The 25,578-nt window shown below is 43.6% G+C and overlaps 2 protein-coding genes across 5 annotated transcripts in view; one reads left to right on the top strand and one right to left on the bottom strand.

Moving 5' to 3' along the window:
- STK39 (serine/threonine kinase 39) overlaps positions 1–25,578 on the top strand; it is a 211,941-nt gene that overhangs the window by 162,522 nt on the left and 23,841 nt on the right. For all 4 annotated transcript variants that reach the window (XM_090045551.1, XM_090045548.1, XM_090045549.1 and 1 more), the window contains 2 exons: positions 784–836; positions 4,399–4,467. In XM_090045551.1, coding sequence (XP_089901677.1) covers positions 784–836; positions 4,399–4,467 — 122 coding nt within the window. The remainder of the gene's footprint in view (positions 1–783; positions 837–4,398; positions 4,468–25,578) is intronic.
- On the bottom strand, positions 21,892–23,553 carry LOC149867513 (uncharacterized). Its single transcript, XM_090046297.1, is given in 3 exon segments — positions 21,892–22,656; positions 22,739–23,227; positions 23,230–23,553. Coding segments are annotated over 3 exon segments (1,578 nt in total).

Genomic DNA, 25,578 nt, shown 5'->3' on the forward strand with positions numbered 1-25,578 from the left:
AAATTAAACATCTTTCTGTCAAGCTATATATTTCTTTGTTGTGTATGTGGAAAGCCATGGACTTAAGGATTGTTTGTTTTTGATGCTACAGACCCATGTGTATACAGTTCAGGGTTGGAAAATTTCTGTTTCTTAAAACATTTCTAATTGTTTACATTAATGATTTTTTTATTCTGCTATACATACTAGGGATTCATGCAGTTTGACATTCACTTGCATCAAGGACTCAGTGATCCTTTTCTTATCAGTTTTCTGGTTTTATTCCACTGTTTTGGTCCCCAGATTTTTATTTTCAGTGATATGGTCCAGCCTTACACAAAAAGGGAGGAGTACTATAAATAAACCTGTTTAGCATACTCCTGTTATTCAGATTTTATTAAGATTGTTAAAGGATTTGAAATACTGCATATTTTATTGGAACAGTTTTAAAGTATGCCCTATTGTTACATTTGAGAAATTTAGGGACATTTTTAACAATAAAATTTTTGTCTCTATGAATGGATTTGAAGTCATAATTCATCACAAATGAAAATATGTAATTTTATAATCCTAACAAAATAAGTTGCTGGCTGATTTTTATAAAAGCAAAATGTTAAATTCCCTGGGCTTTCCCCCTTATTTATGCTTTCATGTACTTCTATTCCAGTTGGGGGAATACTAGAATATAAAACTGTAAAATAATGTTTATGTATTAACAGTTTATTTATAAAGATGAATACATTTAGGCTTTATAAGCTGTGCTTCATTACATTTTAATGTGTTTGATGCATTTTTTTTTTCCAGAAACTCTAGAAAGGAACTTAATGACATACGATTTGAGTTTACTCCAGGCAGAGGTAAGGCTTTTCTTTAATTGAAATTATTCTTATATTGCTCAGAAGGGTATTTCAAAAATTGATTACTGCTTATCGTTAATATAAATTACCACTATGAAGTGTTTTCTCTGCTGCTACTTAACCTGAACAAAAATTGTGCAGAGTATGTAAATTTTAGTAACAAAGCTATATAGTATACAGTATATTTTATAAGATTGTATATAGAGAAGTATTTGTCAGTTTCACATTGTTCATTTAATGAAAAATTCTGTACATAGATCACTTTGAGTGATGCATAAGAATCAGAGAGTCAAAATGCACATTTTTTATGGTGGAGGAATAAATAAGTGATCATAGTGCAAGGTTTGGAAAACAGAATATAGTATCCTGAAAACACGTGAGGTTATGGTTTGAAAAATGACTATAAAGATGTCACTGTAGGGTTCTGCATTTGAGTCTCTGACTTTCGTAAAAAATTTGCTGAGTTAACAGGTAAGAAGAGTTTCACAAAGCATTTCACAAACTCCATCTTTTTAACAAAAAAAACTTGAATTGTCTTTTCTGGCCGTATCTTTGTCAGAAATAAAGCTTCTGACATTGGGACTTTAGAATCTAGCTCCTTTTTGCAGAGTTCTATTGGTTTTCCAGTGTGACCTGGTATAAGAAGCAATGAAACTTACTTTGTCTGAAAAGCAAAGCAGGTACTACTTGGATATATGACACAGAGGGAGTTGATCTGTTGTACTGCAGTTACATTGGGCCATAGCTGCACCTGACATTTCACAATAGTCCTTTTTACTCCATTAAAGACACTTTTGAAAGTGTTTCTCTCCAAAAATGAATCCAAGTTGAGAAAGCTGTAATGATAACATAAGTAAGATGTCTTTTTTTTGTACAGTGACTGGGGAGGGGAAGGAGTAGAGGGGCATGTTTGTGTGTATGGATCCAGACAAATACTAGAGCTGTAATTCTCAACATTTTTAGACTCGAGGCATCCCTCAAAAACTCCAGCTCTTAGTTTCACTCATTTTTAGACTACAGAAAAATAACAATGATTTTTCTATTGCAACAAACTTTAAAAGACCATAACAGGGCAGAATCGTTTTAACACTGTGAGTTCCTATTCAAAATCTCTGTGAATCATGTTTGCACACCAACATTGCTAACATTGTATGGCATCCAATAACACCCTTAAAAGGATCTCAAGGTACCCTAGCATGCTGTGGTGCCCTGGATGAGAATCGTTGTAATAGGGGACAGGATCACATCATCCCAGTATTCTGGTCTGATCCAACCTCCTCCCTTTTTTATATAAAAGACCCAACATAGCATTGTAATTCTAAGCTTCGAAGTTGGGGCTGACTTAGGCACCATCTGTGTTTCCTCAGCTCTGGCTCTTTACAGCAGCTGGACTCTTTGGAACGAAGCAGCCACACCCAGAGAATAAAAATTGTGAGACCTGAGGACATCTTTCTTAAGGCCAGATTTTGTTAGGTTTGTAGGTGGGTAAAAGCACCTAAGTGCAGGCCTATTGCACTCTGCTCAAGTCCATGAAAAACTTTTAACACAGAAGGTGGGTGAGATCTTTCACCTATTGGCTTGCTTTTTTTTGTGACTCAGTCTTAAGGATAAGATGCGTTACAAAAGCAGATGTGATGTGGGGTTTCAGGGACTTGAACAGGGAGGAATAGAATTACATTTAGGTGCGTGTGATCCATGTAGATTTTCAATAGTGGAACAGAATCTGTCCTTTAATATCTGTCCCACAACTACCAACATCTCTTGTCTAAAGGACTGTGGATATTGCAACTCTCAAGCTTAAGTGCAAGGACTTACCTCTCACCTGTCTGTCTGCCCCAAGAATAACAAATAGCACAAAACATTAAAGCTTTAGACAGCACTCGTATTGAGTTGAATGGGTCTGAGATAGGGTTGGCAAGCTGGTCAGTTGACCACCTGTTATTTGACCAAGGTCAAATATGGTCACATTTCATAAAACCCAGAATTCCTTCGTATAAGTGGCTGCCTACCTTCTTTATTGTGTTATCAAGGGCAAAAGCTGAGGGCTCTTTTTTCCCCCCTGCTACGCAGGAGTCAAGATCTCTCTACACACACACACACACACACACACACACACACACACACACACACACACACACACACACACACACACACACACACGCGTGCGCGCACGCCATTTTGGAGTGGACACCCACTGCTGTCCTCTCCCTTGAGCATTTCCTTCATCCTTTCCCTTCCCCCTATTAAAAGGAGCTACTGTGATGTGGGAAAAACAAACCCAGGACCATAGAAAAGCTAACTTTTGTCTTTTATGGTTGTGATGTGTGGGTTTATTTCTGTTTGATTTCTTTTGTATTGTAGCTGTTGTGCTGACCCTAGGGTTCTGGGATAAAAGCCAGGGAAAGAAGAACTGTTCAGTACTAAATTTGGCAGGCAAGATTCTTTGGTTAGATGTGATATCTTTTCTTAGACCAACTGAGTAGTTGGAGAACAAGATTTTGGGTCTAGTCACCTTTCATCAGACATAGGTAGTCTCTGCTGGTCTGAGACTCCAAGGAAAGAGAGAAGCTAAAACTTTTAGCTTCTCATATTCCTTGGAGTCTCAAACTAGCAGAGACTCTCTGGGCCTGACAAAGGGTGACTTCACCCAAGAGCTTGCTAAGAACTTTTTTACAACTATTCAGTTGATCTAATAAAAGATATCACATCTAACCAAAAAACTTGCCTGCCTGTGTCTTTAGATCAGGAGTGGGCAATTATTTTGGACAGAGGGCCACTTACGGAGTTTTGGCAAGCCATCAAGGGCCACATGACAGTCAGCCAGGGGCAGATAAATATTAATTTTCTAAATGTTTTAGGGGCCCTGCAGGCCAGATAGAATGGCCTGGCAGGCCGCATCGGGCCCCCAGGCTGCATTTTGCCCACCCCTGCTTTAGACCAACTTGGCTACGACCAAAAACTTGGTCCTGAATTTTACATTTATACTTACCAATGTTGTTGGTTATAATAATTCATACGTTTCTTTAATTTCACTGTTTCACAATGCCACATTAATTTTAAACAAACCTGTTTTTTTGTAATTAGCACAAGTGGATAAATAACGGATATTTGATCATGATTTAATAATATATGACTGGTCAGTTGACCAAATATTTTTTCATTGGTCAAATACCAAGCCCTAGTACTGTGGGCATTAGGAAGAATGTCAGGACACATGGCAGAAATCCCAACTTTATTTTTTTAAGTAAATTCCTAATTAGGTAATGGAGGAGAAGCCAATGTTCAAGTAATGATCTTTATAGGATTCATAAAGATTCAAATTGTTATCTTGGGTATGTACGGTTGTACAGTGCATGATGGGCTAATTATCGATGGAAAATCATGTTGGGTTTGTGTTTCCTAACAAAGACCATTTTGAATCCAAACCTACTTCTGTGAATATTTGAAACTGAGATGTAAGTAGGTATTTTAAATTTCAAACACTTCTTTTGGGGTTTTTTGTTTTTATTTTAATAAAATAAAATAATTATTGTTATAATTATTCATTTCACCTTTTGGACAGATACGGCAGATGGCGTTTCTCAGGAGCTGTTCTCTGCAGGCCTGGTTGATGGCCACGATGTAGTTATAGGTAAATTACATTTAGCTTACAATTAAACTCTTGCTACATGTCTGTGTTAAATGTATGTACAAAATGAATAATCTGGTTTTTTACAAAATCCTTGATTTTTATTTTATTTCATTTTCGCGTGTGTATTTATTTTTACTTGCACAAAAGAGTCTGGCCAGTTTTGATGGAAATTGTTTTTTGGATGTTGAAACTCCTGGTGCTTTAACAAAAGTTTTATTTCCTTAATGTACAGCTCCTTCAGTTACTTTGCAGTAATTGATAACTTTTGTGCTAACTTCATTTTTAATTTGTTTAATAGAAAATTGACCTTAAAGAGTTAAGATTTGTAAGTGGGATTTTTCCAAAGCAGTTGACAGTGACCTAATTTTGCTCTTACTGAAGATGTTAGCAAATCTCCCATTGAGTTCACAGTGAAGAGAATCAGACTGTGTTCAAGCAAGTCCTAGGAGGGAAGTTGAATCTTGAGGTTATGCAGTCACTGAGGAAAAACCTAGTGTCACTTTCCCCGAGCACACTTTGGGCATCTCTTCTGGAAAACTAAACTAGGCAAAATGTGACTGTTTTGGAAAGCTTTCTTTCCTGACACATTCATTTCAGGAAAAACAAACCAAAAAAAAGATTGCAAGAGACAATAGTCCTGTTTTACCAAAATAAAGGAATCATTGAGAATCATAACAAGGGAGACTTTTTTTTCCTGTTGTATTTCATTGCCACTTTGAAATAAATGTAATCTGCAGTTTTGCATCAGTTTTGCAATCAGTTGATTTTTGCCAGTGCTAAGAAGCTAGAAAGGGCCAATGTTTACCTATTGACAAAACTTTTATTTAGCCACTAATGACAGTGTGCTTCTGTGAGGAGGGATTGGATGGCAGAGAGACTACTTCAGGAAATACAAAAACTTCTCTCTTCTGTAGCTCAAATCCAGTCCCAGTCTCCTGAGACTGAAAGTCAGACTGATGGCTGCTTGGCCTCCCTCCAGTATTCAGTAGCATATAGCATGAAAAACTCTACCACCACCATGGGGGGTGACAAACAGCTGTCCTTTTAAGTCCTCCAGAGAAGTTAACTAATGAACAGACATGGAAACTGAATTATTTTTTAACTCCTAAAAATGTGTTTTGGTCAAAGAAGCTTTTGGAGAACTTGGAGAAGTTTGTATCTTAGCAATCTGTGCTGCAGCCATTTCCATGAACAGGCAACTCATTTGCAATGGCCATTGGCATCTTCTAAGGAGCACTGGGCCCTGTAAAATAGTGTTGCATGGACACTGCATTCTCCAGAAGGTGTTGTGTTAGTAGATGTTTTTGTGAGGGAATATAGAGATGCTGAAAAGGTTCAGAAAGCCATCCTTGCTCAGCATGCTTCCAAGTAGACACACTGGAAATGGAAATTTTCCCTGAGTTTAAATTTGCTGTGTAAAATTGGCAACTAGTTCCTCTTACACTAGGTGTACTGGGCACTCACAGATTCTGAGTGGTCAGTTCTCTTTAGATTTGAGCAGTATAAACTAACTGTTTGATTGCAAGAGAGTTGTATCTCTCAAACAAACAGTTTGATGCAGTGTTCTGTTTATGCTTCCCATCCCCTACAGACTGGGGGGATGGGAAGTGTGCCCCTGAGAGAAAACAAAATTCACACATTTTTTGTGTGAAATATTGTGTATTAGCCATTATATATGGTACTATTTCTTTGAATGCTGATATACTATATACCTCCTTGGGCACTATGTTTGCGTTCAGTTTTGGTTCCTGTTCAGAACAACAAAGTTACCAACCATTTACATGATTTTGTGTTCGCTCTCCTGGGTTAGCCTAATCTTTCCATCACTGTGAAGCTGCCCACTTTGAATGTCCAGTGAGCTTTATGGTCATCCTTTTGGGTAAACTGCAATATTATTTAACCCAGACAGTAATAGAAACCGATTAGCTTGCTTTATACTTTGCTTTGAACTGCACCCGAGTTGACTTTTTAATACTTCAAGGATCTCCTTTATCTCAGTTCTTTCCTGTATGTGAGATTAGTAACACCGTGATACGTTTGCAGGAAAAGCCTTTTGTGTAAGTGTTGGATGCTTACAGTTTTATACTGAAGTCTTGTGATAATCATAATTGCAGTAAGTGTAAATAGTGGTATTGCTGCATGGTAAAATTTAATGCAAGTCCTTCTCTTGAGTATTGCAAAAATGTTCTTAGCATTACGTGTGTCTTTAATTTAGTAGGCAGTATTTTATAATATAGTACTAACTTCTGAGTCTGTTCATCTGTGCAGCATTTAAAGTTCCCAAATGGCCATAGAATATTGACCTTTGTGAACAGAGCTTGATGCTTTAGATCTTACCAATAGATATATCATGCAAACTTTGTTTTGCCTTAATTAAAAAAAGATCATTCAAAGTCAAATTTGAGTCTTGTAACAAGCACCAAGGGTTTCCATAATACCCCCTAGTGGTTACTTTGACCCTGCCTGGCTTTTGCCCTTGCTTCCCAGGGTCCCAACTTGGTTCCTGGCCTGCCATGTCTTGTTGTAAAATTTGATGAAGGGAGGCTGCCCTCAGAGGCTGGTGAACCCAAGGTGCTCCATACCAGTTCCTTACGTCCTAATGTCCTACCCACCTTAGAGGCTAAATTCTTGGCCTCTTCCTGCTGCTATATCCATGCCCATTCCTTGCAGATGTTACTCTATACACCATTCCATCCCTTGTAGAGGTCTCAGCCCTCCTGCCTTTAGCCTCCCTTTCCTCTGGCTGCATGGCTCCAGTCCTGGCCAACCTGTTTGGGCCCAGCTCTTTTAGTTTCAGCCTTGTGTTCTCTGTGTGTCTGAGCCCCTGGACACTGGCCCTCGCTCTAGCCTATCCCTTAATCCACACGGTTCCTGACCCCAGGCTGGGCTGCCCTCAAGCCTCTGGTCCCTCACCCCAGACTGGGCCACTTACTTCTCTCTTCTGGTCCTTGATCCTGAGCCAGGCCACTTGCCTCTGCAGCCCTCTGGTTTCATAGATTTCATAGATTTCATAGACATTAGGGCTGGAAGGGACCTCGGGAGATCATTGAGTCCAGCCCCCTGCCCAAGGGGCAGGAAGTCAGCTGGGGTCATAGGATCCCAGCAAGATAAGCATCCAATTTACTCTTGAAGGTGTTCAATGTAGGCGCTTGAACCACCTCCGCTGGCAGACTGTTCCAGACCTTGGGGGCTCGGACAGTAAAGAAATTCTTCCTTATGTCCAGCCTCAAACGGTCTTGCAGCAGTTTGTGACCGTTCGACCTCGTCATCCCTTGGGGCGCTCTGGTGAACAGACGTTCCCCCAGATCCTGGTGGTCACCCCTGATAAACTTGTAGGTGGCCATCAGATCACCCCTGAGCCTGCGCTTTTCCAGGCTAAAGAGTCCCATGGCTCTCAGCCTGTCATCATAAGATCTGTTTTCCTGACCTCTGATCATGCGCATGGCTCTCCTCTGGACTCTCTCAAGCTTCTCCACATCCTTTTTGAATTGTGGAGCCCAAAACTGGACGCAGTACTCCAGCTGCGGCCTCACCAAGGCCGAGTACAAGGGGAGAATGATGTCCCGGGATTTGCTCGAGAAGCATCTATGGATGCACGCCAGCATTTTGGTCGCTTTACTAGCCGCAGCATCGCATTGCAGGCTCATGTTCATCTTGTGGTCAATGATGACCCCCAAGTCTTTTTCTTCTGTAGTGCTAACCAACGTAGCACTGCCGAGCCTATAAGGGTGCTGCAGGTTTTTCCTCCCAAGGTGGAGAACCTTGCATTTTTCGGTGTTAAACACCATGAGGTTCTCATCTGCCCATTTGCTGAGCTTGTCCAGGTCAGCCTGGATCACCCGCCTATCTTCTGGCGTGGATGCTTTGCCCCAAAGTTTGGTGTCATCGGCGAACTTGGCCAGTCCACTCCTGACTCCAATGTCCACATCGTTAATGAAGATGTTGAACAGTATGGGTCCCAGGACAGAGCCTTGAGGGACCCCACTGGTCACAGGGCACCATGATGAGTGACTGCCATCAATCACAACCCTCTGGGTCCGACCACGAAGCCAATTTCCCAGCCAGCGAATCGTGGTGGAGCCAAGGCCACAACTGGGCAGTTTGGCCAAGAGGTGATCATGGGATACCAGATCAAAAGCTTTTTTGAAGTCAAGATATATGACATCAATCTCTTCTCCCTTGTCCAGGTGATAGGTCACCTGGTCATAGAAGGAAATGAGATTGGTCAAACAAGACCTACCGGCAACAAACCCGTGCTGGCTGTCCCTTAGAATGTTAGCCTGGGCCAGTCCCTCAAGGATGGCCTCCTTAATAAACTTTTCTAAGATCTTCCCCAGGATAGAAGTCAGGCTAATGGGCCTATAGTTAGCCAGATCCACTCTCCTCCCTTTCTTGAAGATTGACACCACATTGTCCTTCTTCCAGTCTTCTGGCACTACACCAGAGCGCCAGGAGTTTTGAAAGATCCGTGCCAGGGGCTGGGCTATGACGCTCGCCAGCTGACTTGAAGGTATCCAGCTTCTCAGGGTGTTCCTTTATGAGGTCAGCATTTATGGAGGGTAGGGGATCCCCCTCACCCAGATTTCCCTGTCCCATAGCAGGCATGGGCATCCCGTGTGACTGATGAAAGACTGACGCAAAGTACCTATCTAATAGGTTGGCTTTTTCCTGGGCGTCAGTTGTCAGTTGCCCCATCTGGTTTAGCAGGGGTCCAACATTGCCCTTGCTTTTCCTCCGGCTCCCCACATATCTGAAAAAGGACTTTTTGTTGTTCTTGATGCCTGAAGCTAGTTGGAGTTCAGTTGCAGCCTTGGCTTTCCTGGTCCTTGAACCCATCTTGGTTGCCTTATGCTGAGTGCTGTACCAGGAACTGTTCTGTGGCTTCCAGACCTCCCTGGTAGCCACAGTCAAGTCCACTGGTGTAAAGCCTAATTCGCAACCTAAAGAAAAGCACAACAGGAGAATCTGCCTAACTCTTGGTCATTAGGGAACATCTACAAGGAACAACTCAGGTGCCTGCATTTACTACATGCATCTCCCTGAGGAGCACCTCGCCCTTCAGCATGCACGGCCAGACTGCCTGTTTTGTCTCGGGCCCCAAGTTTATATGCCTGGAAGCTACACCCCCTTTTGATCACACTGGGTTTTCCCTGTCAATCAGCTTACAGATATATCAGGGGCTAAGCCAGGGGCAGCCAGTTATGTCACGTGGAGGGCCGCTTACCCAGTTTTGGCAGGCTGTTGAGGGCTGCATGACTTGCCCCTCCCCTTGACAGGTGACCTGCCCCCCGATCACCATCTTGGGACCAGTGTCCCAATGTCTTGGGACCAATGTCCCAGGGCCAGCACAGGTGGGGCCCAAAGCGGGGTACAAGCTGGCAGAGGTCTTTGGAGCCAGGCTGGGCTGCACCAGCAGGGAGGGGGGGAGCTGACCCAGCTCCATTGAGCCACTGCCAGCTGGGACTCCGCGCTTCTGCCACCCTGTTCTGGGCCCCACTGGCACTGGCCCCGAGACACCAGTGTGGGCCCTATGCTCCTGCACCTGCTCACTTCCAGTGCCCCCCAACCCCACGGTACAGGCAGAGGCAGTGAACAGCCCTAACCCCCTGCTCGCCAACAGGGAAGAAGGTGGTGCTAAGCACGGGTAAAAGCAGCCCCTCGCCCGCCTCGTGGCTGGCACTCCCTGCTGCAGGCGCTTATGCCCACGCAGGGCTTTTTGGAGCAGGCACAGGCAGCCCCATGCAGGCTGCAAGTGGCTACAGCAAGGGACACTGGCCACAGTGGGGGTGGGGGCTGGGCAGGCCCTGCTGTTATGGGGGCCCGCCAGGCTTCCCCTGGGTCCTACTGCCCTCGGCCCTGTCATTTTTGACAGTAACCAAGGGCAGATAAATATTGATTTTTCTAAATTTTTTAGGGGCCCCGTGGGCCGGATAGAATGGCCTCACGTATTTTGGCCACCCCTGAGCTAGGCGAACAACTCTTCACCAAAGCACCCCAGGGGAAAACCAGAAATAACGGTCATAAACTCTTAGAAGAAGATTTCAGACTGGATATAAGGAAGAATTTTCTTCACAGTTCATGTGACCAGACTCAGGAATGGACTCCCAGCAGGGGTGGTGCAAGCTCTTCAAAAGGAGACTGGGCTCACACCTTGCTGAGGTTGTTTGACCCCAGCAATCTTTCCTGTCCAGAGCAGGACCCGATAATCTCCCAAGATCCCTTTCATCCCTAAACTTCTGTGAATCTGAAGGGCCAGCCTGCTTTCCTGCAGCTGTGGCCCCACACAGCCAGCTGAGCTGGCTCCATCTTCCTGGCTCCCTGCCACAGTTCCCTCTTCTCCCCTTATACCCACATAACAGAGGTCTGGGTCCTCTGTTGCAGTCCCCTTCTAAAAAAAAGCAGACAACCAGATGTTGCATAGAAGTTTACTAAAAAGGCTCATTAACAAGTAGATGCATAGTATTCCATATTCTATTTTGAGCTCTGTGGAAAAGTATTAAAAATCTGCCCATATGTTGGAATATGCCTATCCTCAAATTCATATTTTAACAGTACTATGGAAGGACTACCCTACTCCAAAAAGACAGGAGTAAACTTGGGGGTTATGCAGTCAATCTGTTTTATAGGTATGCATTTCTTAAATGCTGTGTTTCCAGGAAGAAAATAGGAAATAGTTTTACATTCTCTGCAGCTGAGAACTGAATGATTGTTTGAATTCCTGGAACATGTCTAATTACACTACACTGAGCAACTTTTGTTCTACTGACTTCAATATAGCTACCCCAGGAATTAATTTGACCTGTAATTTAAAACTAGAAGTCATAGTTTAAAACTATTAGTTTAGGTGTGATGGATGCATCATTTGTTTAGGAACCTCACTCTTTGCATCTGTCTTGATACTGCCTTTTTTATTTCGAAAATAATCTGTGGGGGGAGGGAGGGCTACAGCAGGGAGATTGTCTTGGTTAACCTTGCTTCAACAGAGAAACCAATTCCATTAGCTTCCATATTGAGAGCAGCTGATAAATTACATTCTACTTTTCAGCTGAAGCACGCAGAAAATTCAGTCTCTGTAACATGAGTGAAAACAAAACTCGAAGTTTTTTGAAAACCTTGTGTAACTTGCTATTCCTGTAGTTCTTCTTAATAAATCTTAGAGGCTGTGGAGGTGAAAAGGGTGGGATGCTTCTGAGTAATGTTGGGTTAGACAGGGTTTTTTTGTATACTGACCAGCTCCTGAAAGGATACTGGAACTGCAGTCAACAAAGACTGCTGCAGAAAGTGGAAATTGCAAACACGAGTAAAAGTTGTTACAGGGAATCAATTGGTATGTAGCCTTCCAGAATGTTTGCTGCTAACCACCAACCTGTTTTACTTCCTGAGTGCTGCTGGATTTGCTTTGCTTAACAGACTTTTACAGGAAGCGCTGAACTGTGCTTCTCTACAATTCTGTAGAGAAACAAAAGTCCATATTCCTATGGTTTCTGACATTGCTAAGATTGACAGGTTACTGTTCTTGTTGACAGTAGCATTGTTTTTCAAGGATGTCAGTAGGGAGAATGTTTCATATTAAGGAAGCTGCCTAAGAATTCAGATTCTACTCAGGGCAGATTCTGTGATCAGTCATGGGTGTCTATTTGGTTGTTTGAGGTACTTTTACATGCTCATGAGACTGTAACGTTAAAAGTATTTGGCTGATCTTGAGTATCACCTGGAATGTAATTTTGCAATTGAAGTCTGGGGGAAAAGTGAATACATATTAACTAAGTTTTCTTCCAGCAATGCTGTGATGCTCATAAATGATAAGATTCAAAGAAAATGAAGTCATGTTGCTTGGGCTACATTTTGTTCTTGATGGCATCTCATTAATAGCTGAATGTTAATGCAGACTTCATAAAAATGTATGGAAAATATTTTAGTATCCCTGTACTGTACTAGTAGGTACGATTAGATAAGTAGCTTTTGTAACTGCTTTAGGATACTAGTTAATCAGCTATAGGTGAGTTTCAATTAAGTTCTAAAAACTCCAGGTGCTTACGTGTTAAAATATATTTTCCCCTTCCTGCTCAAAAATGCTGGTAGTGTTTTTGGAACAAAAGGAATAGGGTGCATCACTGTATTAATGATATGATCCTATGTTGGTATATAACTTAGAATGTTTCATGAGACAGGGCATTTTCTATAGTGAGATCACATATTAGATACTTTAGTGACATGTTGGCTTCATGATGGTGGAAACCAAGCAACATCATTTTGTCATCAAATAATCAAATCAAAAGTTTCCTTCTGAGGGATCTGATATATACAAATGAGCCAATTGAATAAATAAATAACACATATTATTATTAATCCAATAGAGGCCAATATTTTTGGTAGTGGTGCTACAAAATAAGCCCCATATCCTTTGCAGGTACCAGTCTGATACCCTTCCCCTAGCCAATATGTTACTCTGCTCCCTTCCCTCTGCTTGTTGCCCAATCTGTTGCTTTGCTTTCTGCTCCTAGTCTTGTCTGTCACCATGTTGTCTGCTCTTTCCCCAATCCTATGGATGATGCTCAGAGGCCACAAACATTAGTTTTTTGCCAGAAGAAAAGCCTTTTTCCCAGAACAAAAAGAGAGCTTTACAGCTGTTCAAGGGCTTCTTTCTCGCAGAAGAGAACTGGCTCTTATGCAAGACGTTTGATCAGTTACCTACAACGAAGATATCCCTCCTTCAGATCTAACTTGAATGGCTGTCTGGTTCTCTCAGGATGGAGGACACCAAGCATCCCACTGTCCTCTGCTCCCCCTCCCACCCTCCAAGGGAGAGGGAGGGAAAGCATTGGGTCCCTGATAGCCTGCCCAGGGGCAAACTGTCAGGGGGACCGGTGCAGACCCTGCAAGGGAAAATTCTCCTTCTTTTCCCACCAGTCAGCTGATTGATGGGATGGCAAGATATTCTTCAAGGGCTTAAACCCCTCATGATCTGTTTGCAACAGCTATTGCTGTTCAGCATTGCCAACTACCAGTTGGCAACCTGTCCCCTTCCCAGGCACAGGAGAGGGCAGGCCGTCAATCATTGGGCTCCCCTTAGGGTGGGGCTTGGCCCATGGAGCAGTCCTCTAGTTAATACTGTCTGGAGAACTTGCTTGTGGAGCTTTTCAAGCAGAGGTCTGGGACACATGTATGCTCCAGCTCCAGGGCTATTTTTCTACCAGTAAAAATTTCAGAGGAATTCTTATAGATAAAAATGAGCTCCTGTGTGTGGCCAGAGCCTGCCCATGTTACTTGTGGCATACATGCTATGGGTTGGCCATCTCCTGAAATAATCAATTCTATTTCAACTACATCTGATGCATCCACTTAAGTTTGAGCACTCTTAGTATCATCTTAAAATATCTTTGTTTACCTAGATTTCCTTTGGATTTCATCTTCCAAGAACTAATGAATACCAGATTGAAAACCACACACTTAAAGTGGAAGACTGTATTTAAAGACGAGCATGATGACCTCACCCATATACTAGACCAAATTTGCAGTGGTTTCACTGCAGGGTGTGTTGTGCAATAAATAATATCACTGTCTCAGTCATGGCAACTTAAAATGAGAGACTGAGATACAATTAGCTTATCTAGCCTGGAAGTACTCCTTGGTAGTACTGAATTATTCCCTAGATTTTTCTAGGGGACAGTCTAATTTTGAAATATATTTAATAGGTATATATCTTCTTTTTCCTTTTTTCCCATAACTTTTTTTTTAGCATCAGGATTCTGTCCCCCTCCTCCCACTGCTACTTTTCCCACATTTTCCTCTTAACTTTTCATCTAAACACTTCTGTTTACTGTATTTGCCCAAATCCAAGACAGCTCTGAATTTCAGATGACCTCCAGTAATTAGATTCTATACATGGAAAATTTTATATGTTTATAAAATGTCTAATTGGGGGTGGTCTTTAAATTCCCCCACTGCTACAGCAGGGCAAGAAATGGCAGGGTGGTACAAGTGATGAGGTTGGGCGGTGCTAGGCCCTGCAGCCGCTGTCAGGCTGGGCTGGGGCTGCAACAGCTATGTTTCCTGCCCCAGGTTGGAGCAGCGACAGAGCCCTGCTAGAGCAAGGTGGATGAGGCTATGGAGAGGAAAGCAGAAGGGCAGAGCAAGTGAGGGGGCAGATTTGGGGGTGGGCAGCAGTTGCAGCTGTGACCCCGGGCCAAGGCCAGAGTCTGAGCTGCAGCAGGTGCCTTTCCCCTCCCCACTTTGCCCCCACTGGCTAGTATCTGAACCCAGAACAAGGGGATTTTCGCCCCACCATGTTAAATGAGGGGGGAAAGCCTCATCTTGGATTCAGGTAAATGCAGTATATCCCATTATGCTATGTTAATAATTCCTGTCATCCTTCATGGTTATGACCTTTTACTTCCTTGAGCTAGCAACCTAAAATATAATTGTTACCTGATTGTATTGCAGACTGTCTTTTAACTAGTTGTCTGTGCTTACCGCAGGTTTATACTGTTATATTATTTCATTCATTTTCTTGTCTGTACTTTATTTGAAAATAGTAAGATTTGCAAACACATTGCTTAAATTCTCTTCATTTAAACACAGATTGTTTTATTAAAAAATCTTCCTCATAAGCTAATTCTACAACTGAGTTAACTTGTTCTCTGAGTTTCCTCCTCTTTTATATATTCTTCTGGTAGCAAGATATTTAGAACTAAATTCAATGTATCAGATGGTCTCAGAACCTTAAAAAAAAAAAAAGCATTTTTATCCCTGTCAACCGCTGATCTACAGAGAGTCTGACTTACCTCACTCCACCAGCACCATCCTCCTCCAAAGCCAAAAAACTGGACTCGTACATCCTCTGAGTGGAAATGCCAGCTGCCAGTAGTCTCATAACCTTACAGAGCTTGCATCTTCAGACACATTGATGATGTATGTCTGCTAGAGAAAAAGGTGTCCGACAACATAGGACCATGACTCCGGTTTCTGGCCTTGACTGTCGCTCTTGTTTCCTGTGTCTTGTGGTTTGAAATGTAGTATTCTCCTCTTAACTACTGAGGTGTATTGTGCATATAATGGGTTAAGCAGTAAGTATGCTCTACCACAAGGGAATCCAAAAGTGACACATCAGCAGTGGCACATCCAACTCTGCATAAAAGAGGAAAAACAAGCCCCATACTTGGTGCTGTTGGGTCAGGACAGTATGAAACACTACTATTCATAACACAGAGGTGATTCTTCCTTCATTTCCCTCCCACAGTATGAAATTCCCCTTACCTTTTACTTCCTTGAGCTAGCAACCTAAAATATAATTGTTACCTGATTGTATTGCAGACTGTCTTTTAACTAGATCTCTGTGCTTACCGCAGGTTATACTGTTATATTATTTCATTCATTTTCTTGTCTGTAAGTCGGGCTTTGTGACTCCTGCACCCCTCCAGCCGTTTCTCATGAATCTCTGCCTCCATAATTGCTGCCTCATTAAATGAATAGCATCTTAGTTTCTTTGCCTGGTGAGGTGTGAGAGAGAATCTTTTATGCAGACTAAACTTAATTTTAGACTGAATTTAACTGAAAGGATTCATGTTAAGCCACATATGAATTCCTTTTTTGAAGAGGGTAAGGTTATTAGCTAGCTCTGGGAAGCATAGGCTGCATGCAGGCTAATCACTTTGGTGCAGTAAGACTCTCAGTACTTCGAAAAGCTTGGCCACTCGCTAGGCAGACTCTGTCGCTTTTTTTAAGGACATCAAAAATTAGAATGTGCTCTTCTTTCAAGAGTCCTCTGAGGATTAATTTGTTACAGATCTTGTGATTAGGCTTTCATGCTTCAGTCAAAATATCTAAAAGTGAAAGCTCTGTATGTTAGCATAGTATCCTTCTTAACATCTTCCCAATTCATAAGGCATTTGTAAACCAAATAGAGGAAAATGCCAGAAAATTCTTCATAGTTTGCCCTTTTTCCTTTTCCTTTGCTCCTTATTTTTTTTTCCTTATCTAACATCTTTGTTTAAAAAAATCATTAAGTTGTCATTTGAACTTATTGATGCTTGTTGTTCAAATAATTGTAGCTTATCACTTCACTTACTGTTATAAGGAAATGTAATTGTGTTGGAAGAATAAAATATATTGCACTGATTTTATAATCTAATGAAAAGCTCTAATACTGCTAAAGGTGCGTGGCTTTGGCTAGCACTGTTGTCTGAAAGCCTTAACAGTTCATAGGTTCACTGTTAATATCTTAATGAAAAGGTGCTTGCTAATTTTAGTAGTCTTTGGGGGATTTTGTCGAAGTATTTATATTTATGTAAAATACAAAGATGCAATACCAGTTGCTTCGTCCAGTTGATTCTGTCACTATTAAGTACATCTATTACTACACCCTTTTTTTTCCCCCTTCCCCCTGCAGATCTAAATGACAGCATCTTTTTGATATTCTAACAATGAACTGAACTGATAGAAATTGGCTTTTAACTGTTTAATGTTTACTTTATTTAAAAAGTAATTCTGGAAAGCTTTTTTTCTTTATATCTCTCTCAAACTGAATCTAATCTTTCTTGAGGCATTGAACAGTAACTGTAGCCCCTAAACACATGCACAGAACTCCCATTAGCTTTAATAAGAGATGTGCACACACTATGGATAGGTAAATATCTATAAAATCCTTAGGGGCTAACTAGGAGCTTAAATATTTCAACACATCTACTTCATTTAGATCCTAACACATTGAAGGGTGACTCATCATGATTTGACTCTTGGGAATTATCAGAGCAGAAGCTAAACCCTTAGGTAATCAAGCCTTGCATCTAATTGCTCCTTCAATGAAAGGAAGAAAAATGTGAATATTCTGCCTATTTTAGACATGCAAGCTATATATAAAGATGTTCTTGATGCATAAGATCTAAGTTCATTGAGAGAGTATAATGTTTAAAACATGCCTGTTTCATGGAAGTGCCCATTATTCTGTTGCTTTGTTAGTAGCAGTAGCTGGGATGCGAGGTGAGGAGATGAATAGTGCATCTAGTCATAAGCACAGCCAGCACAGTTGCTCGTGGCTGAATTTGAGGTTTAAGTGTATAAACACAAGACATTTTCAAATGTTAAGTAAACCCATTAATCCCAGTACGGTATATAAACATATCACAACAGCTGTGCGTGTTTATCAAACAAATCACATTTTTAATTTATCCTAAAAGAATTAAATTGATGACTGTGTTAAATTACTTCATTTAGGAGACAGTGGACTGGATTCTGATCTCAATTTAGTGTGAACGGGGCATAAATCTATTAGTATTATTGAATCTACTAGGATTCGACTAATGTAACGGAGATCAGAACGTGGCCTTGGGAATACAAGAATATTAAGAATCCTAGTTGTATCTAAGCCAAATGTTCATTTTCCACCTAATAATGTAATATTTCTCAGCTGTTATACTAGTAGCAGAAATACTTGCAGACAGCAAAGATATCTGTGACTTTTCTAAATAAAACCCATGCCCTAGTATACATTCCCTTGGTATTCACTTATCTCCCATGCCTAGTAAGTCAAAATAAGGATTAATCACTGCTCTTTAAACTAAAGGTAGTCTGGCATACCAGGGAGTCTTTCCAAAGAGGTGTCTTATTCTTGGTTAAAATACAGGCATACCTTGGAGATATTGCGGGTTCGGTTCCAGACCACCGCAATAAAGCGAATATCGCAATAAAGCGAGTCACACGAATGTTTTGGTTTCCCAGTGCATATTAAAGTAATGTTTACACTATACTGTAGTCTATTAAGTGTGCAATAGCATTATGTCTAAAAAAAACAATGTACATACCTTAATTAAAAAATACTTTATTGCTAAAAAATGCTAACCATCATCTGAGCCTTCAGCGAGTTGTAATCTTTGTGCTGGTGGAGGGTCTTGCCTCGGTGTTGATGGCTGCTGACTGATCAGGGTGGTGGTTGCTGAAGGCTGGGGTGGCTGTGGCAATTTCTTAAAATAAGGCAACAGATTAAGTTTGCCGTCTTATATGGGTGTGGTTCATGGCGCCCCAAAACAATTACAATAGTAACATCACAGATCACAGATCACCATAACAAATATAATAATAATGAAAAAGTTTGAAATATTGCAAGAATTACCAAAATGTGACACAGAGACACGAAGTGAGCAAATGCTGTTGGAAAAATGGCGCCGATAGACTTGCTCGACGCAGGGTTGCCACAAACCTTCAATTGGTAAAAAACGCAATATCTGCGAAGTGCAATAAAGCAAAGCGCAATAAAATGAGGTATGCCTGTATGAAGTATTACAATGGCAGCTGGGCTACTTTTATATTCTGAGAAGTTTTGTCAGAACAAGATATAATTCAGAGCACACCTCAGGACTTGAGGAAATATGAAGGTCCAGTAGAGAGATGAGATTGCCAAGTACTAATATGCCCATCAGAGTCTGACCTAGCTTTATTTATATATACCTGTGAAATGGCTGTCAGGATATTGATAATCATTAAACTTAAAGACTCGGTATATAACTTTTGACTGAAAACTAATGCTATCTTTTTATATGCAGTCAGTGGTAAATGATTTGTTAAGCCTCTTGCCCTAAGCACAGTGATAGATAGATGCATGCATGCATACATACAGGCTGTGTGGGTCCCCCCCGCGGGAGAAGCAGCAATGCAGTGGGACAAGTGACAGCCCAAACAGGCAAAGACTCCTGTTCAGGCCGCTCAGTTACCTGGCATATTTTATCTGGCACCCTCCATTCTCCATGGGTGCCAGATAACAAAGCTTTTACTGTAGATAGATAGATATAATAGGTAATATGCTTTATTTAATGACAGACTTCAATATATTCCCTCCAACTTGTTAAAAAGCTGCTATTATAAGTGTTACATAATAGGTCTGAAATTTGTATAATTAATGTCAGAACATCTGAGACTCCAAGGGTCATCAAGAAGTCTTTTTCTAATTGAGGAAGATATTCTGAATTTCTCTTTAATCAGCTGTTCATTCAGTCCTTACTTACGCAAACTACCACTGGAGGCCAAAGGAGTTTGATGAAGTAAAGACAACACAATCAGTCCTTTAAATATCTAGTTACATATCTGGCAGATGTGTTAAAATTATCATGCAACCTGTTCTGAAATGTTTATTTTTAAGCCTTTTGTGATCTTCACTCCTCTGCTAACTATCTTATCCAGTTTTTTTCAGGTTTATCCTAAATGTTATTTTCTGTTTTTTTCTATATTTTCTGGAAAAAGAGTAGTTTAATAGTTACATATTTATGTTTACTTTTTAGTTTTAAATTATTACTTTCTGTTGATTTAATCTGTATGTTTTCCTAAGAGTACAAGGAATACAGTAGGACAGGGGTCAAAAATCTGTCCTGTGGGCCAGATTCAGTCCATGGAACCCTATGATCTAGCCCACAGTACTACCTGGAAGTCTTTGACCAGCACACATGCCACTTGCAGCCCATGCCAAACCCAGCCCCATGTGCTATGTGGAGTCCACGCCAGACTGGCCTCATGCACTGCATGAGCCCTGGACCAGCCTCATGCAGGAAGTCACAAATAAGTTCCTTGTGACAAACCCACTTTTCAACTTGCTGGCTTTGAACAATCATAGCAAGAGTGGTTTCTGCTAAACAGATTCAAGACAGGTAAAGCCCCTGTACAGCCAACGGTCACCGTTGGGGTCTCAGTGCTAACCCATTATGCACTTGTGGAGAGATGCAAACAGTGCCACACATTACCAAAGAATGTCCCGTCTACCAATCAAGATGTGGTTTAGTAAGTTTGAACTCGACTAATGAGGAGGCCATTGATTGGCTTTGTGGATTTACATTCACCAAATAAATAAATAATTAAATAACCTTGTGCTACTGCTACTTGCCCCCAAGGAACACCCATGCCATGCATGCTCTTTTACTTATGCCACCAGGTAACAGTAGTGTAGTGCAGGTCAAGCTTGGTTACAATGACAGCTGTAAATGAACTTATTGATAACGGAGACGAATGAGTTGTTGGTCAGAACAAAGTCGAGCATGCGAGGGAGGGGTACACTGGGAGGCAGCGGTGGTGGGGAGACAGTCACAAGTGGCCAGCCTGTGAGGTAGCTCTGGGTTCATGCAAACCAGGTTCCCATCGGGGTTCTTAACGGTGACGAAGATGTGTTCTTCAGTGTATCCTGCAGTAATTGTGAGTGTGGCAGTTAGGTCGATGGCGTGTAAAGGGGTGTGTTTTACTGTGGCTAGGAGGTCGTTGAGGGCCTTCATGTCCCGTGGAGTCCATGGGGCTCTCTTCCGAGTTTTGTCCCAAATTTGCTGCTGCACGCCACCTAGGACCGGTAGGTGTCAGGGGTTGACATGGTGGCGGAGCCATCCTAGACGTCCAAGGAGTGCTTGGAACTCGGCCTTGGGCATATCGTGTGTGGTACTGTGGCGAGTTGCTTTGTTGAAGGTTACTCCTAGGAAGGTAACTGTGTCAGAAGGGTTAAGACAGGATTTTTCCCGGTTTATTGTCCAGCCGTCTCCTGTGAGGAATTGTACTAGGTCTTCTGTGACCTCCCGTACTGCCTTTTTCTCCCGTCCCATGATGGCTATGTCGTCCACGTAGCTCCAGATCTTTTCTGTCTTGTGGTGTGGATTTCTCTCCCTGAACCTTTCAAGGCTGCTGTTGATAGCTCTCGTGGCTAGTGCAGGTGCGTTGCAATACCCTTGCGGGCAGACATTCCACTTAAACATTCTTCCTCCTACGCACATGTTGAGAATCCCATCGATGTCGGAGATTGGGATCGAAAAGAACATATCCTTGAGATCAGTGGTGGTGCCCACCCACTTACTGGCTTGAAACTGCACCATGTCTTGGATACACTGGGGCAGTGTACAGGGAGTCGCTTGGGATAGGGTGGTACAGTGCTTGTTAGCCTCATGGTACTCCATGACCAGGCGTACCTGGTTTCCCAGTTTTGGGATCCCCCATCCAGGTGACAAGTGTGTACTTGCCCGGATTGGGGTGATGCACTGCTGCTGGACTAAACGCTAACAAAGTGTCGAGGGAGTTATGAAGGTGTGCTTTTTTGGGGATGGTGTGTATTTCCATGTTGAGATGTTTCGCAGTGTCAGCTGGTGTCGATCTTGTGCCGCAATAGTGATTGGTAGGGCTTCTAAGACCTGATGTTTGAGGTCCGAATAGTGATGGTGGCATATGGACGGGGATCAGGATTGGCTAGTTTCGATGCGCCACAGGCCAAGCCGGCGACTAATCATTTTTTGGCTTCTCATTCACTCCAGTGAATCTGAGTGCTTGAGCTTGGGTTTTTTGTCCTTCGTGCCCGAGTGCTCTGAACTGGGCCTTAGTGAGACCGGAGTTGTTTAATAGAAACCCGAACATCGCCCATTCTGTTGTGGTGCGTTGCGGTGGTGGGCCACGGGCCTGGGGCCGCTGGCCCGCTCAACTACGGCGATCGGGGCCATACCCAGCAGGGTAGGCTGATGGATTGTCCGTCCCCTTTTCAGTGATGGGGAATGCCATCTTCTGGTGTTCAGGGTTCAATGCCCTTTGGAGGCAACCCACAAGCCCCAGTACATGTGCCACTGGGCTGTTGACTGACCCGTTTAATAGCAGTCGGGCAGTTAAGCCTTGAGGTCCACCATAGACTTTAGTGGCAGCCTCTACCGCTTCCAGTAGGCATGGTACATTCCCTGGATGTGTGGCGTAGCGATGGGGCCAGACCCCTTGCGCTTGGACTGGTATAAGATTTAATGCCTGTTGAGCTGGATTCCAGCTGGCATAAGACGCCCCGACGATGGTAAATACGAGGGTACTTGCATCCGGGTGAGGTGATATACCTTCATGCCAGGTATGCATCTTCCGCACTAAGGATTCTACCACTAATGCTGGGAGTGGTATGGGCCAGACGATGTTGGCGAGCACTGGAACAGGGTCTGTAACTTTTCCTCTACTCCAGGCGGTGCAGCATACAAGTTGCATTGCTTCATCCGAATCTAGTGTTTCACTTCCCGCTTCTACTACTAGACACCCGAGCCAGACAATCGGGGTCTCTTCTGGTCTAATGCCAGTTTCCTCCTTTAATTCGTTCATCTCGGTCCGGTTGTGTGTGCGCGATGTGGTAGTGACTTGTGTCCCTTGGCCTCCTGGGCCTGTCACTCGCTTCCGCACTGTGATGAGTAATGCCGCTGCTAAATCTGGATACAGCTGTAATGGTGAAGTGTCTGGCGGCGGTGCGGATGCGTCCTTTTCTGTATCCCGCTTCTGTATCAGTTTTGGTTTTTCTGACTTCTTTTGCCGCCTCCCCTTCTGGGCGTGTCTGCTTGTACGGCGGTGGTGACGGTGTGAGCGGTGCTGCAGGAGGAGGCGGGCTCCAGGTGGGTGGTGTTGGCATGCTTTTTCCTACAGGGTTTCCCACCTCGCTTGAGTTCTCCCTTTTCTCGGCACCATCTTGCAATGGTGGCACGGCTGCATTGTCTGTGGCAGCTTGGGCAGCAGTTTCTAGCTGCACCTCTAGATCTGCGTTTTCTCTCAATAGCCCAACATACGTGTAAAACAGAATATTAAGCATTTTGCCCTTGTCCCATTTCGGGCTGGTCCACTTAGTGGCTGTCTGCCCGTCAGCTTCTAGGTTTTTGCGGAGCTTGGTTAATAGCTCGTGCCCCCTAGATCCTTGCGAGAGGTTCGGACAGCTAAACTTGTCCGGAGGGGTGTTTTCGCCTCCCTCTTTGAGGTGCCAGATGCATCGGGCAAATTCTTGGGCTGGGCTGGGCTGGGACACACTGCACCCGTGGGTTTAACATGGGCAAGGGATAGGGACCTGGTCTCCTCCTGTGGACAGTAGACAACCTTGGGGTCCCACATGATGCAGCCGAAGGCGCTAGGAGTTAGCTGGATGGCCCATTTCTTCTCGTTAGTGTCGCTCCTGCGAAGGGAAATGTATCCGTTCACTGTGGGTGCGGCTGAATTGGCTGCTTGGTGGTAAACAATGTGTGCCCGTAGATCGTCCGAGTCGGTTGTTGCATGGTCCCCGCTATGCCATGGGCAGTAGCGGATCAGCTCTGACTCCATCTTGCCTCCCCTGGATCCTGTTCGTGATGCCATGTGGTGACCAAGTTGACTGGCCATGGTCTGGGCTGACACAATCCAGCATGTGGCTAAAAAGGAAAGCCTACAAAGGATGGAGGACGGGATTCACCTCCAAGGAGGATTACTCCGCGCTGGTCCGGTCCTGCAGGGACCAAACCAGGAAAGCCAAAGCTGCAACTGAACTCCAACTAGCTTCAGGCATCAACGACAACAAAAAGTCCTTTTTCAGATATGTGGGGAGCCGGAGGAAAAGCAAGGGCAATGTTGGACCCCTGCTAAACCAGATGGGGCAACTGACAACTGACGCCCAGGAAAAAGCCAACCTATTAAATAGGTACCTTGGGTCAGTGTTTCATCAGTCACACGGGATGCCCATGCCTGCTATGGGACAGGAAAATCTGGGTGAGGGGGATCCCCTACCCTCCATCAATGCTGACCTTATGAAGGAACACCTTGAGAAGCTGGATACCTTCAAGGACAATCTGCACCCCAGGGTACTCAAGGAGCTGGCGAGCGTCATAGCCCAGCCCCTGGCACGGGTCTTTCAAAACTCCTGGCGCTCTGGTGTAGTGCCCAAAGACTGGAAGAAGGACAATGTGGTGCCGATCTTCAAGAAAGGGAGGAGAGTGGATCCGGCTAACTATAGGCCCATTAGCCTGACTTCTATCCTGGGGAAGATCTTAGAAAAGTTTATTAAGGAGGCCATCCTTGAGGGACTGGCCCAGGCTAACATTCTAAGGGATAGCCAGCACGGGTTTGTTGCCGGTAGGTCTTGTTTGACCAATCTCATTTCCTTCTATGACCAGGTGACCTATCACCTGGACAGGGGAGAAGAGATTGATGTCATATATCTTGACTTCAAAAAAGCTTTTGATCTGGTATCCCATGATCACCTCTTGGCCAAACTGCCCAGTTGTGGCCTTGGCTCCACCACGATTCGCTGGCTGGGAAATTGGCTTCGTGGTCGGACCCAGAGGGTTGTGATTGATGGCAGTCACTCATCATGGTGCCCTGTGACCAGTGGGGTCCCTCAAGGCTCTGTCCTGGGACCCATACTGTTCAACATCTTCATTAACGATGTGGACATTGGAGTCAGGAGTGGACTGGCCAAGTTCGCCGATGACACCAAACTTTGGGGCAAAGCATCCACGCCAGAAGATAGGCGGGTGATCCAGGCTGACCTGGACAAGCTCAGCAAATGGGCAGATGAGAACCTCATGGTGTTTAACACCGAAAAATGCAAGGTTCTCCACCTTGGGAGGAAAAACCTGCAGCACCCGTATAGGCTTGGCAGTGCTACGTTGGTTAGCACTAAGAAAGAGACTTGGGGGTCATCATTGACCACAAAATGAACATGAGCCTGCAATGCGATGCTGCGGCTAGTAAAGCGACCGAAATGCTGGTGTGCATCCATAGATGCTTCTCAAGCAAATCCCGGGACATCATTCTCCCCTTGTACTCGGCCTTGGTGAGGCCGCAGCTGGAGTACTGCGTCCAGTTTTGGGCTCCACAATTCAAAAAGGATGTGGAGAAGCTTGAGAGAGTCCAGAGGAGAGCCATGCGCATGATCAGAGGTCAGGAAAACAGACCTTATGATGACAGGCTGAGAGCCGTGGGACTCTTTAGCCTAGAAAAGTGCAGGCTCAGGAGTGATCTGATGGCCACCTATAAGTTTATCAGGGGTGACCACCAGGATCTGGGGGAACGTCTGTTCACCAGAGCGCCCCAAGGGATGACGAGGTCGAACGGTCACAAACTGCTGCAAGACCGTTTGAGGCTGGACCTAAGGAAGAATTTCTTTACTGTCCGAGCCCCGAAGGTCTGGAACAGTCTGCCAGTGGAGGTGGTTCAAGCACCTACATTGAACACCTTCAAGAGTAAATTGGATGCTTATCTTGCTGGGATTCTATGACCCCAGCTGACTTCCTGCCCTTTGGGCAGGGGGCTGGACTCGCTGATCTCCTGAGGTCCCTTCCAGCCCTGATGTCTATGAAATCTATGTGGGGGCTAGTGACGAGGAGTCAAGCGGTTGATACTCAT

The sequence above is a fragment of the Crocodylus siamensis genome, chromosome 4 (assembly GCF_052110815.1).
Source record: "Crocodylus siamensis isolate JL-2025a chromosome 4, ASM5211081v1, whole genome shotgun sequence".
Taxonomy (NCBI): Eukaryota; Metazoa; Chordata; order Crocodylia; family Crocodylidae; genus Crocodylus; species Crocodylus siamensis.